Genomic DNA, 15,493 nt, shown 5'->3' with positions numbered 1-15,493 from the left:
TCCTGTCCGGCTCAAATCCTGATTCATTGCGAGTGATGAAAACAACTCCACGTGACTTTTCGTAGCGGGTGAGCAGAGTGATGCGAAACGGAAGCTAATACGTTTGTTTCTTTGCTAGAACGTCCCCCTGCACCTGATAACTTCACAATTATAAATGTCACCGATTCCTCGGCTGTCATCTCTTGGTCGACTGCGGTAGGGCATTCCATCTCCTCCATCATCCTCAGCTACAAAGGCCGTGGCAAGACAGAGCACAACCACATCGATGTCACCATAAAAAACACCACCATTACCCAGTACCATCTCAAGGGTCTTGAACCAAACACTGAATATGTGGTTCAGATAAGGGCACAGAACAACGTTGGGCCAAGCGATAATCTTTCGGCTGAGCTGAAAACCCTCCCAGAAATGAAAGGTTAGTTTTAGCAGAGATCAGAGTATCTCATGTACCGAGCAAGTTTGCACATGTTTATTCCAAATGAATTGAGTCCCAGCAAAAGCTGCAAAATGCATGCTGTGGTTGATAGGATTTCCATGGTGATGCTTTAACTGCTGTTGTTTTGCCATTTGTGTGTATGTGGCTTATGTATAATTTGTGTGTATGTGGCTTATGTATAATTAGGACATTATAGACCCTCATTTCCCACGAGCAAAACTCCACTCATGTGAATGGAGGGAAACTCCTCTGCAGAACTTTTATCAAACTTTGCTGCCTGTGGTCTGCAGTTATGCTCTCAGTACCGATGCTTTCTAGAGCAGGCAATTGGAAATAGAATATTGTCAGCACTAGATACAAGGACAGGGTGTAAGAAACACAAGTTAAAGAACTACAGGAAAATTATGCTGTCAGGGTGAATGCGGTGTTAGGACCCACTTCTGCCAAAATGGATTATAAACCACAATCCAGAGAACCTAAAGTCCATTGAAGCATGTGAATGAGTCCCTTACATCCCTCTGGTTTCATAAAGGCGTCTAGCTTTAATTAGCTAGCACCAATATTCCCCTGCCTTTGATTTTATGCCTGTAAAATTTGGGTTCTAGTATTTGTCGACTAGGTCTGAATTCAACTTTTGATTTTTTATTTTATTTTAATGCATATAGTTCCGACAGTTCCATTTGAGCACAAAGGAGGGAGAATGCTACTGATTGCTATCTTGGGCTCTGCGGGGATGACCTGCCTGACAATTCTGCTGGCCTTTTTCATCATGCTACAGCTAAAGCGTGCAAACTTCCAGCGGCGAATGGCCCAGGCCTTCCAAAACGTGGTTGTAAGTCCTTTGGTTTTCCTTGAGGATAGATCTGCAAATGAGGCATTAAGCGAAGAGTAAACGTGGGTGGCACTGTGGTCTAAACCACAGAGCCTAGGGCTTGCTGATCAGAAGGTTGGTGGTTCGAATCCCCAACGATGGGGTGAGCTCCCGTTGCTCGGTCCCAGCTCCTGCCCACCTAGCAGTTCGAAAGCACGTCAAAGTGCAAGTAGATAAATAGGTACCACTCCAGCGGGAAGGTAAATGGCGTTTCCGTGCACTGCTCTGGTTCGCCAGAAGCGGCTTAGTCATGCTGGCCACATGACCCAGAAAGCTGTCTTTGGACAAACGCCGGCTCCCTTGGCATATAGAGTGAGATGAGCGTGCAACCCCAGAGTCGTCCACGACTGGACCTAAGGGTCAGGGGGTACCTTTACCTTTACCCCTTTCAAATACAGTTTGATGAGCATTTCCCATTTCAAATTGGTTAATCTTAAAGGTGTCACACAGAACTGTTAACACAGGACTCCTAAAATGGGCAATGATTATTCCCCTCCCCTAAGCATTCCTGTATCGAAATTGGTTTTGCTTGTAACTTACTTAAAACCTTGATTGTTACCCTAAGTGGTGATACTTTACAAAAACCAAACCCACTGACAGATCACCAGATGGGTGGGCTGCGGCTAGTAAAAATTAGGGGGAATTATACCAATTCATGCAGATATAATAAAAGTAACCAGATATAACAGGATTATATCCTGCAATGCAGGTTCATATTATCCCTGGAAAATCTGTGCCTACTTTCCTTCGGTCAGTTAAATTGACTATATGTTTATGGGTGCTTTTAAGCCAAGGAAAACCTATTCTGCTGCACACCAATACAAGTGTTGTTGTTTTTTAACTCATTTTAGAGAAACTTCATCTTCACAGAACAACACCACTTCTCACAACAAGATTACATAAATATGCTTTTAATGCATCCCGTTCTGAGTTGTTGTCTTCTTCTGTACCAACCACTAAATAGTGTTTGCCTAACTTTCCCCCCCAGAGAGATGAGCCGGCTGTGCAGTTCAATTCAGGAACTCTTACTCTGAGCCGGAAAGCCAAAAATAGCCCAGAACCCACAATCTACCCAGTTCTGGAGTGGAATGACATCAAATTTCAGGATGTGATTGGAGAAGGCAACTTTGGCCAAGTTCTCAAAGCACGAATCAAGAAGGATGGCTTGCGAATGGATGCAGCCATTAAAAGGATGAAGGGTGAGTCTTTGCGGGAGCCTCTTAAGGCAGCAAATCTGTAGGAGAGATTTGCAGGTTGCTAATACCTGGCCTCGAATCATGGTCTTTTAAATGTTGGCTTAACAGGCCAACCGTATTATATGCAAAAGCGTGTAACAGAGCCTGGATGCAGTTCTTTTTTTAAAAAGTGGGAATGAGCAGAGAAGCAGTAGGGTCAGGATCTGCCTTTGTTTTTGTTTTTTAGGACAATTTATTAATTTTCCAAAAAGATAACATCAAAAATAAACATAAAACAACAATATATAAAGGAAAAGAAAAAACCATCATAATCAAAAAAATTAAACCATAATTTTTGCTTGACTTTCCTCCCCTCCCCCTCTTAGTTTCATTGTTTAATAATTGTTCATGCACGTTCATGCAAAATAATCCATTTTTTAGACCTTGTTCATCTTAATACAAGTGAGTCTTTCAAAGTTATACTAACATAAAAATCTATACACAAAGCTTAAAAACTGGGCATCAAACCTTTACCCCCTTTTTTATTATTCAAAGTCCTCTTTCTGTCTGTAGGGTCAGGATCTGCTTAACCATTTCCCTGTGAGGATATTGTTTGACATAGCGGGCTCTCCAACAGCTGAAAATCCACATTTTCCAAATACGTTTTGTCCATCGTTAATGGGAATGCAAATTTAAACTTAAGAAAAATCAACATGCCACCATTCCAGCAGGAACATCATATGGTTCTCCCCTTCCAAAAAAATGGAAGGCGCAAGTAACATACAAGGAGGATCAAGGGAGAGTGTGGATGAGCCCAGCGTCAAACAATTCTTAACCCACGCTTTCTAGCGAATCTTCCCCATCACTTTCCTTACTGTAGGAAGTCCACTTGGGGAGAGGGGTATTGTGCAAGAGGGTAAACCTGAACTTCCAGGCATGTGACCAAATCTCACCTGGAAGCACATTTTAAAAAATACCGTATTTTTCGCTCTATAGGACGCACCCAACCATAGGCCGCACCTTGTTTTAGAGGGGGAGAACAAGAAAAAAAATTCTCCCCCTCGCTGCTCAGCACCCCTTCAGCAAAGCGGCAGGAGAAATGGAGCCCCTTCCATTTCTCCTCCCGCTTGGCTGAAGGGTCGCTGCGCAGCTCTCCCTCTCTGCTGAAGCCAGGAGATTCTTGCTCTCCCGGCTTCAGCAAAAGGAACCTGAAGCCTCCGGAGTGCAGAGGGAGCCCTCCCTCTGTGCTTCGGAGGCTTCGCGTTGCTATCGCTGAAGCCAAGGAGCCTGCATTCGCTCCATAGGATGCACACACATTTCCTCTTAATTTTTGGAGGGGGAAAAGTGTGTCCCATAGAGCAAAAAATATGGTAAATTATTATGACATACGGTTTTGTGGGCTAAAGCCCATTTCATCAGGTGCATTAAACAAACACATGGTAAAGATTGTAGGAGTAACTGATGCACAGCACTTTCTTTTTTAATTTGCAGAATATGCCTCCAAGGATGATCACAGAGATTTTGCTGGGGAACTGGAAGTACTTTGTAAACTTGGACATCATCCCAACATCATAAACCTTTTGGGAGCATGCGAACACCGAGGTACAATGCTTTTCTTTTTCAGTTTTGTTAAGAGTTTTCAACATACAGTAGTACCTCGCAAGACGAATGCCTCGCAAGACAAAAAACTCACAAGACAAAAGGGTTTTTTGTTTTTTGAGCTGCTTCGCAAGACGATTTTCCCTATGGGCTTGCTTCGCAAGACGGAAACGTCTTGCAAGTTTGTTTCCTTTTTCTTAACACCGTTAATACAGTTGCGACTTGACTTCGAGGAGCAACTCATAGCACGCAGTGTGGTAGCCTTTTTTGAGGTTTTTGAAGACTTTGGTGATTTTTGAAGCTTTTCCAAAACTTTTCCGACACCGTGCTTCGCAGGACGAAAAAAATCGCAAGACGAAAAAACTCACGGAACGAATTAATTTTGTCTTGCGAGGCACCACTGTACGAGACAATAAAACCCCAACTAGTTTAAAAATGATTTTAAAAATACAGAAAAAGAAGTAGGATAAAAGAGGGAAACAGAAAAGGAAGAAAAAGGGGGAAAGAGACATAAAACAACAACAACAACAACAACAACAACAACAACAACAACAACAACAACAACGGTGTGTGGGGGTGTATGCGTGTGGGGGTGTGGGGGTGTGTGTACACACAGAGCCCTCAATCACAATTATAACTTAATTTTCAATCTACATTCTGAATCTTCCCAGCTCTCACCTGTTACAATGCTTCCCTGTAGGTGTTTGTTTTAAAGTTCTGTGGCTACAACTGTTTTAAAACATATTCAAAATAAGATCAGCTGGAATTTGTGCACAGGTAAACATGTTGCACAATTTTTAAAACACAAAAAAGCACACACACACACACACACACACATATTCCTGTTTGATGATGTACTTTAGTCACCACACACACACAGGCATCTCTTCCAGAATATGAAAGCACAGATTTTCGAGAAGAATCCTTTCTCTCTGGTGAGGACCCGAAAACTGTCACTTCCCAAAGTAGGAAAGGCTCTTTCTCAACCAGTTGTGCTTCTGAGAGTGGCGAGATGCATAGCCTATACACCTCTGATGCAGAATGCCTTGGGTGGACAGGATCATATGGAACGAGGCAGTCCTCCAGATATCCTGGCCTCAAGCCTTTGACGGCTTTGTAAGAAAGAAGCATCCCTTTGGATGCTGCCCAGCAATGAACTGGGAGTGTTGCGGCTTTTTGCCCTGTTTTAAAGTTTCAGCCAGTGCAGGTAAAAAAAAAGAAAGAGTAAAGGTAAAGGACCCCTGGACAGTTAAGTCCAGTCAAAGGTGACAATGGGGTTGCGGCGCTCATCTCGCTTTCAGGCCAAGGGAGCTGGCATTTGTCCACAGACAGCTTTCGGGTCATGTGGCCAGCAGGACTAAACCGCTTCTGGCACAACAGAACACCACGACGGAAACCAGAGCGCATGGAAATGCCATTTACCTTCCCATTGCAGTGGTACCTATTTATCTACTTGCACTGGCGTGCTTTCGAACTGTTAGGTTGGCAGGAGCTGGGAAAGAGCAATGGGAGCTCACACCGTTGTACGGATTCAAACCACTGACCTTCTGATCAGCAAGCCCGAGAGGCTCAGTGGTTTAGACCACAGCGCCACCTGCATCCTTTCAGCCAGTACAAAGTGGGATTGGCTCACTTCCGCAGTTGTGGGCCATTGGAGGTACATTTCTCCAGTACTCCAACATCTGCACTGACTCCCTGTTCCAATGTGAGCACAGGCTGTCTTGGCTGCCTCAGGATTAGCACTTGGAGAATTAGTTTCATTTAATACCTAGGGTAGGGAATCTGCTAGGTTCCTACTCTCATCATCCCCCAGCTGGCATGGCCAATGGGTTGACAAGAGTGGTACTGAATTATCTCTGTTATAAAATATGGAATAGCATTTCCCAGAGTAGAATGAGTCAAGAAGACTTGACTTGCTTTTGCCATTTCCTTAGTACAGACTGGGTACAGTGGTACCTTGGTTCTCAAACCTAATCCATTCTGGAGGTCCGTTCCAAAACCAAAGCGTTCCAAAACCAGGGCACACTTTCCCATAGAAAGTAATGCAAAATGGATTAATCCATTCCAGACTTTTAAAAACAACCCGAATAACAGCAATTCAACATGAATTTTACTATCTAACGAGACCATTGGTCCATAAAATGAAAGCAATAATCAATGTACTTTACTATAAAATAAACAGTATTGTAGATGATAAAAATATAAATTTAATTTTTTTTCTTACCTGCACTGATGATAGTCATTGTTTGGATGGGAGGCTTTTATCCATTTCCACAGTCACAGAATCAATCAATAAATCCACCAATCAGTAGCTGAACTGGGTTTCACACAGTCGCAGAAACAAATTAACCGAGAAAGCCTCAAAAACAAAAAACACATAGTAAATAGCAAAAACAAAAGCACCAAATATAATCTCCAAATATCTCCTCAGAACACTGCAATCAGAAATGGAAGGCTTGAATTACAATGGGGGGACACAAATTAGCAGCGCGGCAGTAAAAATGGAAGCTCGGGACTCAAAACGGAGCACGTTCGGCTTCTGGTAAAAAGTTCGAAAACTGGAACTACTTCCAGTTTTGCAGCGTTCGGGTTCCAAGTTGTTCGAAATCCGAGGTACCACTGTATTGGAAACACCAAAGGCAAGAGAAGTTGTGGGTAGGATAGGATTTGCATTAGAGCCTTTCATCCTGCAGGGATAGCATAGAGAGAACTGACAATCTTTGGTCAGCTTCATTTGGGGCTGGGGTGAGGAGGGGGTAAATGCTCTGAGGCCCCCCAAACCCTTCAAGAAGCCCTGCTCCCAAGACTCCTAAATTTGGAAGGCCAACATTTTTTGCACAGGCTCTCTGAACTTCTCGCTGTTTTATGCCAGGGTACCTCTACCTCGCCATCGAATATGCTCCCCACGGAAACCTGCTAGACTTCTTGAGGAAGAGCAGGGTCTTAGAGACCGACCCGGCCTTTGCCATTGCCAACAGCACAGCCTCCACACTGTCCTCGCAGCAGCTACTGCACTTTGCAGCGGATGTGGCCCGAGGGATGGACTACCTGAGTCAAAAACAGGTAGGCTGCTTCGTTTCATTTTGCTAATGCAAGTTATTTACTGAGTCTTCCACTAGGGTTGCCACCCATCTTGTGTAATATTTCAATGTAAAAATGCTATCATGGAATCGATATAGGATAGATGAATCAAGACAGGATACAGTTTTGCTGATTCTCCCTCTGTCTCTCTGCCCCATACTCTCCAACACTTTGAAGCCCAAATCCAGGACGCCATCTTGCCGGACGCCATCTTGCTGTGTTTCTTTGTCGCAAGAACATGGTGCCCATTTTGCACCGTGCTCCCCGCACTCGAAAAAAGTGCTTTTTAATGCACAGCACCCACAAATGTGACTTGGGGGGCACTGCACGAATTCACATGCAGGGGGGGGACACTTTTTGAGGCAGGGAATTGTGCCACGAAATCACCTGAGATCATGGGAACCCAAATGGCCAACGTGCTCTTGCGATAAAAAATGGGTTGTCCCAGTCTGGGACACTAGCAAGGTATGCAGTCCCCCCCCCCACCCCGTTCTGCCCTGTATTTTGCCAGACCAAAGGTAGCAACCCTATCAGTGACAGGGGTGGGGGAGTCTGTTGACCTACTTCCTAGGTGCACTTATGCGGTGGGGCACTGTCACCTCCCGCCAGAGCCCCCCGACGGGAACTGCTTGGCCGGTAGATTCCCGGCTCCCCTCTGACAGCCGGCGAGATCAAATACTGCCTGCCTGCCTGCCTAATTGGCCAATCACACGCAGGCGTATGGATTGTAACCTGAGGAAGGGAGGGCCTGACTGAGCCTGCAAGTTTTACTCAAGTCTGGCCCCCATGCATTTGAATGGCCTGCCTCTTCCCCTACAACAGGCATAGGCAAACTTGGCCCTGCAGATGTTTTGGGACTACAACTCCCATCATCCCTAGCTAACAGGACCAGTGGTCAGGGATGATGGGAACTGTACAGTCATACCTCGGGTTACAGACACTTCGGGTTGCACAATTTCGGGTTGCGCACCGCACTGAACTCAGAAGTACCGGAACAGGTTAGTTCCAGGTTTTGGTGCTTGCGCATGCACAGAAGTGCCGAATCGCAAGCCGCGCGTGCACAAACACGGAGCTGCGGGTTGCGGCCGTGCTTCCCGCATGAATCACGTTCACAACCCAAGCATCCACTGTAGTCTCAAAACATCTGGAGGGCCGAGTTTGCCTATGCCTGCCCTACAACAACCACACCTCTCATCATCCCTGACCATTGGGCCAAGCTGTCTAGGGTTGGTGGCAGTTGGAGTTCAGCAATATTTGGAGGGCAATATTTGGAGGGCTACAGGTTCTGCGACCCCATAATTACCAGCCAAAAGCCCGTGAAGTATGCACAGGGCTTAAGTTGCAATAAGCCTTTGTGATGTGTGATGCACACATCAGAAAGATAGGACAAACATTTTCTATTTTGGGAAGAGAGAGAAAAAGCAATAATGTTTTTGTTTCCTTTAGTTTATCCACCGGGATCTGGCAGCAAGGAACATCTTGGTTGGAGAAAACTATGTTGCGAAAATAGCAGATTTTGGACTGTCTAGAGGCCAAGAGGTTTATGTTAAAAAGACAATGGTAAGAAAGACCAAAATAAATGTGTCAGCTATGTTTCATGTGCAGAGGTAACAACTGCCCTTTGATATTACCTGTATAAAAATGAAATTCCTCTTCGGAAGCGGCAGAAATTAAAAATGGAGCTTCCTATAACATCTGAGAGGACAAAGGCCTCAGTTCTATTGAAACCACTGGGACTTAACCCTAAAGTCTAGTTGTTTAGGACTGAGACATTGGACAATTAAGGAGGAAGTTTTCAGCTTTTGTTATTTGTAGATTTCACCCATTAAGAGTTGGAGAACCAGCTGCTACCATTGACAAAAGTTGAGATGAGTTTTGCATTTGCACAAACCTCAGAGTTCATTAGTGCAGGAGCAAGATCAAAGTGCAAACTTCATAATGTACAGATTTGAAAACCTTCACCAGTGCCACTCTAGATGCATCCCTGGTTCTCTTGAGTGTGGGGGAACAACAACAAACAAACAAAAAACACGGGGGAAGGATCCATCAATTTTAGGGCAGGGAGCCAGTCCGCAAAGGGCTGCTTACAAAGAGGTCTAACTATTGAAATGAAGGGGAAAGCCATTCTGGGTTAGGGAACTCTGGTAATGCATCAGAACAGAACTGTTGTGAGAGGCTGTAACACCATTCTAAACTCATTGTTTTAGGGAAGGCTTCCAGTGCGATGGATGGCGATTGAGTCCCTAAATTACAGCGTGTATACCTCAAACAGTGATGTGTAAGTGACTCTTTATGTAGGTAGTTTCTGACTCTGTAATGCTAGGATTTAAAGTGACCTTTAGTAATGCAGATGCATTGGAAAGGTGGGATAAAAATTCTTAAATAGATTTGTAACAATACAGTGGTACCTCAGGTTAAGTACTTAATTCGTTCCGGAAGTCCGTACTTAACCTGAAACTGTTCTTAACCTGAAGCACCACTTTAGCTAATGGGGCCTCCTGCTGCTGCCGCACCACCGGAGCACGATTTCTGTTCTCATCCTGAAGCAAAGTTCTTAACCTGAAGCACTATTTCTGGGTTAGCGGAGTCTGTAACCTGAAGCGTATGTAACCTGAGGTACCACCGTACAGTGGTACCTTGGGCTAAGAACTTACCGTATTTTTTGCACTATAAGACACACTTTTCCCCTCCTAAAAAGTAAGGGGAAATGTGTGTGTGTGTCTTATGGAGCGAATGCAGGCTTCGTGTTACTTCTGCTGAAGAGGGATAGATCCCTCTTGCTCTCCTGGCTTCAGGGATAGCCTCCTGAGCAGAGCTTCACCCCGGTATGGCTCCCCTTCGTCACATACACAGCCCAACAAGACAATGACAAGAATCCACCAACAACATACGAATCAATATGGCTAACCCAATTCAAACACACACACACACACACACATATACACACACACACACCACTCACACACGAAAACAAAGTTCAGCACAGCCAATCATGAACAAACAACCGCACCCTAGGCCAACCACAATTTCTCTCACCACCAAAGGAACACAAGCGAATAGCAAAGAGAACCCACACATATATTAAGCAAAATAGAAATATCGCCTCCCTACCCCACCCCCACCCCCCCGGCCCCCTCCACCTCTTCTCCACTTTTTTCTTCCTAATGTAACCCTAATGTCTCAACAAATGAAACTGACCTATGGAAAATGTAACATGAAAAAAGAGACATACCTTTGTAAACCAAGAAAACTTTAATAAAATGTTTAAAAATAATAATAATCTGCCTTCCATGGAATTCAAAATTGTAATGCAATAGAATGCAATTTAAAAAAAAATATGGATATTTAATGCGGACATGCCTCAGGTCACCCGATTGAAGCTTGTGGACCGCTAGCAGCCCACAAACCACAGTTTGGGAAGCCCTGCGTTAGAGGTTTTAAGCAGAGGCTGGTTGACGGGTCTATCTGAGATGCTGTAGCAATGGATTTTCTCCATTAGTGGATTAGAGGACCCTTGATGGAGAGGTCCTGTCCTGGTCTAGCATATGATGCAAATGGGAACATATATTCCAATGGTTACCTGGACATTCCATTGACTTGGCTGGGACCAACTACCATTGGTCTCCTCCTCTAGGATAGCATACAATGTTTGTCAACCCTCATGCTGACAGGATTGGGCAGCCAATGCAATCCCAATGGTTTTCAGAGCAATAGTTGAGCCTTAAATGCCATGCAAGCTCCCTGTATCAGCATGTTTAGAGAAAGGCAAAGGTTTTACATTTTAAGAAGCGATTGTCCAATTGTGTCCTTTTATTTCTATTACTTCTGCTTCATTTCTTTTAAAATAGATGTGTTCATGCCAGTTTAACTTGAAAAAAAACCAACTTATTTTCAAGCACATGGAGGTTTATTTCTGGTTTTGTATTTAGTTGTCTTCTTCATAATAAAAATAGGGAAGGGGGAGGCAAAATGAATGTTTTTTGTAATGGCGCATGTATCTTGGACCTGATTTTAGCTATAATAATTATAGGTGTGTGCCTGTTTATCTAGCACTAGATATTTTATAATACCCAGTCCTATATACAGTGGTACCTTGGTTTACAACCATAATCTGTTCTGGAAGTCCGTTTGTAAAACAAAAGAGGTTGTAACCCAAGGCATGCTTTCGCCAATGGGGCCTCCAAAAGAAATTTGTTCGTAATAAAAAAAATGCGTTGTAATCCAAAAAAAGGTTGCAAACTGGGACACACACTTCCTGATTTGATGTGTTTGTAACCCGAAACGTATGCAAACCAAAGTACCACTGTAAAATTGTTACAGCTTTTCTTTTTATTCTTTTCATAGGTGGTCATATGGCGTGCTATTATGGGAAATAGTTAGCTTAGGTAAGTAATGTGTGTGCTTTTAGCATTATTATTTTGGTTAAGAATATGAGAACAGCATAGCTGGATCAGACCAAGGGTACATTTTGTCCATTGCAGTAATTTCTTAGCTTATTTTAAAGATACACTGCCTTTGAACATGGAAGTTCAAGTTAGTTAGAATCGCTCAGTGGCATTGACTGACCTCTTCACTATGAAAGCCAGCAGGTCTTGGTACGTTTGAAAGGGTGAAACTTCATCATGCCAAAATGCAAGAAGCCCCAACTGTATTGGCATCCTGCTAGCTTTTGAAGACACACCTGTTTAGACAGGCACTACCTGGAGCTCTCTACCCGAGTCTCTGATTTAATTGCTGTGTTGTTTTATTGTTTTAATTATGGACTTTCATAATGTTTGTGTAATTGGTTTTTATACTTGAAAACCACTAAAGTCTGTGAGCACTATGTAAATTCTTAATAACACAGCTAAAGCCTTTGTGAGAGCTCTCAGCCATATATGATTGACAAAGTATAAAATGCAATGACAAAATGATACAAATCACTCATAATTCAAATCCATCAAACCTCAGTACCATCACTATCTCTGGGGGCAAGGAGTTGTGTAAGCAGATTATGTATTGTACAAAGTGTTTTCTTTGGTCAGTTCTGAAGCTACTGGGTGACCCTGATTGGCTTAACCCACAACTACATATAATATTTTTACCAAATACTGGCAAGCCTTCATACATTGTTACTGGGCTTGGTGCAACAGTTATTTAGACCATGCCTAGACTAATTACCTGTTGTGGTTTCACTGCTGATAACTGTCATGATCCGGTTCACGGGCAATCAAAGTCCTGGCTGGGGATGTTGGAACTGGGGGCAAGATGGCGGGGTGGGAGCAGAAATGGGAGTCCAGAAGCCAGGAATCAGGACGCCAAGAGTCTTGAGGGTCAGAGAGCCGGGAGTCAAGAAGCCAAGGGTCCAAGGATCAAGAAGCAAGGAGTCAAGGAACCAAATGCAGCAAGGCAGGGAACGTGTTGCTGTGGCAAAGAGCCGAAGGGAAATGCTGACCTTATATCCCTTCCCGGCTCTTGCCATCAGGTGCTGTGAGTTACCAATTGGCCTCACCTGTGGGGCCACACCTTGCCTCTTCAGAACAAACTTAGGAAGGCCCCAGGCCTGCAAAGTCCTACTGGCCACAGGGCCTGGCTCCTGCACGCACTCCTGACAATAATACTGTACTGGCCTGAATATAAGCCTCACTTTCCCCCCAATTTCTGACCGTGAAGTTGAAGTGCGGCTTATATTTGAGACCTTACGGTATGCAGCCAGGAACACAGGGCAAACAGCGCCAGGAGCGTGGCAAAGCGGCGCCCACCCTGTGCATAGTCCTCCGCCCCCTCCCTCAAGCATCCTTAGGACACTGACCTGTTGAATCTTGTGTTCTAGGAGGGACACCATATTGTGGGATGACTTGTGCAGAACTGTATGAGAAACTACCCCAAGGGTACAGACTGGAGAAGCCTCTCAACTGCGATGATGAGGTGTAAGTAACTCAATCTCACTGAATGCCCTTTCCCCCTGTGCCCTCTTTGGCTGACGACCTCTCTTAGAAAATGCATGTCATTGACAGGTGTTGAATATGGGGCAATTTGCTTTTGGTAAGTTAGGAGATGACTCCTAGAATTAATTATACTTTGACCAATTTAGTTTGGCAGAAGGAAGTTGCTAACCATGAAAGAAGTTGAAGTTCTAGAGTGATTACCCTGGAGCAGAAGCCACAATTTCACCTGTCAATTGGCCCTATAAAAATTGATTGTGTAAGAAATGCTTTGCTGTTTTGATAATCTCTCACTTAGGTCAAGAGAAAGCTTCGCTCCTTTCCCTACACACACCCGACCTGCTGTTTCTCTTGCTTTAAACCCTGTTGAAATGAATTGTGAGGGTTTAGTTTACATCTTCTTTTAATAACAAGGCCGTTTGTCCAGGAAAACCTCCCCCAGCCTCTTGCCATTTGTGTTTCTACTCCAGGGATATTGGAAAGCCTGACTTTTCTGCTTTTTGCTATCACAATCATCGCCTCCCGTTTTTAAATTTTGGGCTGCTTGCTGCGCATTTGTAATGGCTGCTTGCTGCGCTGTAATGCCGTTATTCTTCTTCTTCAGTTATGACCTAATGAGACAATGCTGGCGAGAAAAACCTTACGAGAGGCCATCATTTGCCCAAATACTTGTATCACTGAACAGAATGTTGGAAGAAAGAAAGGTAAAAGATGATCACGGTTGTCAGGTTGGGGTCCAAAAAGTATTACCAGCTCACGAGTTTGCTTGGTTGCCACTGTAAATCGTTCCCCTCTGGTCAGCTCCTGTCCCACATGAAAACTTTGCACGTGTTTGTTTGGCCATATTCACATATGATTCTTCGCATAAAATGTGATGAGTTATTTGGGTGTACAGTCGTACCTTGATGTTGAATGCCTTGCGACTCAAACGTTTTGGCTCCCAAACGCCGCAAGCCCAGAGGTGAGTGTTCTGGTTTGCGAACGTTTTTTGGAACCCGAATGTCTGAAGCAGCTTCCAGTTGAGTGCAGGAAGCTCCTGCAGCCAATCGGAAGCTGCGTCTTGGTTTTCAGATTCCATTCAAAAACCAAAGTATGACTGTACCTAGGGGTTGCTGTACATCACCAGGTTTTAAAGGAGACTTTTGTCAGGTGGTCTAACACTGGTCTGCAGCTAATAGCTTATGTCCTGACATAGGAGGGTCTGATCAGCAGGAGCATCAACAGTATCTTTTTAAAATAGGTTTGTTTTTTCAAGAGAAAGAGAAAGCATCAACTAGGGCTAGGATACCTGTCACCTGACAATTGTTGTTGTAGTCCACGATCAGGGTCGATGCAACTTGTTAACCAAACAACAGCTGAAGGTCCTGCAGTTCTGGCATAAACTGGTAGCCTAAAACTGTATTCGAGTCCTGTGACCAGTGCAACTCTTTGTGACGTATTAGGGATAAAAGGACACGATTTGGGCTTGGGAGCTGGATGTTATCTGCAACAGAGAAAATTTCTATGTGCTGCTGAGGGCAAAGAGAAAATATTGAGCCTATTCTTCTTAATTGTAATTCCAGACTTATGTGAATACAACCCTGTATGAGAAGTTTACCTATGCAGGCATTGACTGTTCTGCGGAAGAAGCTGCTTGAGATGGAAAATCTTCAGTTATTTATCGTTTTGAGCAACCTCAAAGGAAGATGAAATGTGCTGATGTACAAAACTGCATAGAACGCTTTCTGTACAATACCTTCTTAGCTATATACACACTTTTTGAGTGAGTCCTGAATCAGTATGCTGTAGGAATGTGTATGTATGTGTGTACATAGGTATGTTTGTGTGTTTATGTGTATTGTGTGCATGTGCACTATATATATCTATATAAATCTTTTGTCTGCCTATACATGCACTCACACACACGTACACTTTTTGGAAAGTGACTGAAATAAATACATTTTACATTTCATAGACTGTTGTGTATTTCCCCCCCTATAATGTTGGAATTTACTGCAAGCAATATAGTCACTCTGCATACTTAAACCTCTGCCAATCCTGTGAGCCACTGCAAGCAAAACACAAAACACGGTAGGAATGTAAAGGAGATAGTGATTTGTCATGTATATTTGTGTCGTAGTGTTCTTTCTGCACCATATTCTCAAATATTGTATATTTGCTTATTTTCTTATCAAATTTATATCATGTCCCTCCTCCTGAAGGAGTCCAGCGTGGCACACACATGAATAAGAAAAAAACCATTTAAACTTCTAAAAACAGTTTACAACTGCTTTAAAAGAATCATAGGTTATTTCAGGATTGGCCTTTAACAGCCATATGGGCTGTTTTTAGATTCTTCCTAAAAGTTAGTGAGAGACTTGCTCCAATCCAGCTTGGATGATCCAGTGTTGCTCTCCTAGGCTCATTG

General features: G+C 43.7%; 1 protein-coding gene across 1 annotated transcript in view; it reads left to right on the top strand.

The window, feature by feature from the left end:
* The window catches only part of TEK (TEK receptor tyrosine kinase), a 48,201-nt gene extending 33,164 nt beyond the window's left edge, over nt 1-15,037 (top strand). The window contains exons 13-23 of the mRNA XM_077921116.1: nt 119-415; nt 1,102-1,268; nt 2,296-2,506; nt 3,974-4,084; nt 6,954-7,144; nt 8,609-8,722; nt 9,370-9,440; nt 11,507-11,547; nt 12,975-13,071; nt 13,691-13,790; nt 14,649-15,037. Of these exons, the coding sequence (XP_077777242.1) occupies nt 119-415; nt 1,102-1,268; nt 2,296-2,506; nt 3,974-4,084; nt 6,954-7,144; nt 8,609-8,722; nt 9,370-9,440; nt 11,507-11,547; nt 12,975-13,071; nt 13,691-13,790; nt 14,649-14,723 (1,475 nt within the window). The 3' untranslated portion in view covers nt 14,724-15,037. The remainder of the gene's footprint in view (nt 1-118; nt 416-1,101; nt 1,269-2,295; nt 2,507-3,973; nt 4,085-6,953; nt 7,145-8,608; nt 8,723-9,369; nt 9,441-11,506; nt 11,548-12,974; nt 13,072-13,690; nt 13,791-14,648) is intronic.
* Nucleotides 15,038-15,493: the final 456 nt, after the last annotated feature.

This window comes from Podarcis muralis, chromosome 17 (genome assembly GCF_964188315.1).
Source record: "Podarcis muralis chromosome 17, rPodMur119.hap1.1, whole genome shotgun sequence".
Taxonomy (NCBI): Eukaryota; Metazoa; Chordata; class Lepidosauria; order Squamata; family Lacertidae; genus Podarcis; species Podarcis muralis.
Note: the sequence above shows the minus strand (reverse complement) of the source record. Positions and strands in the feature narration are given on the sequence as shown.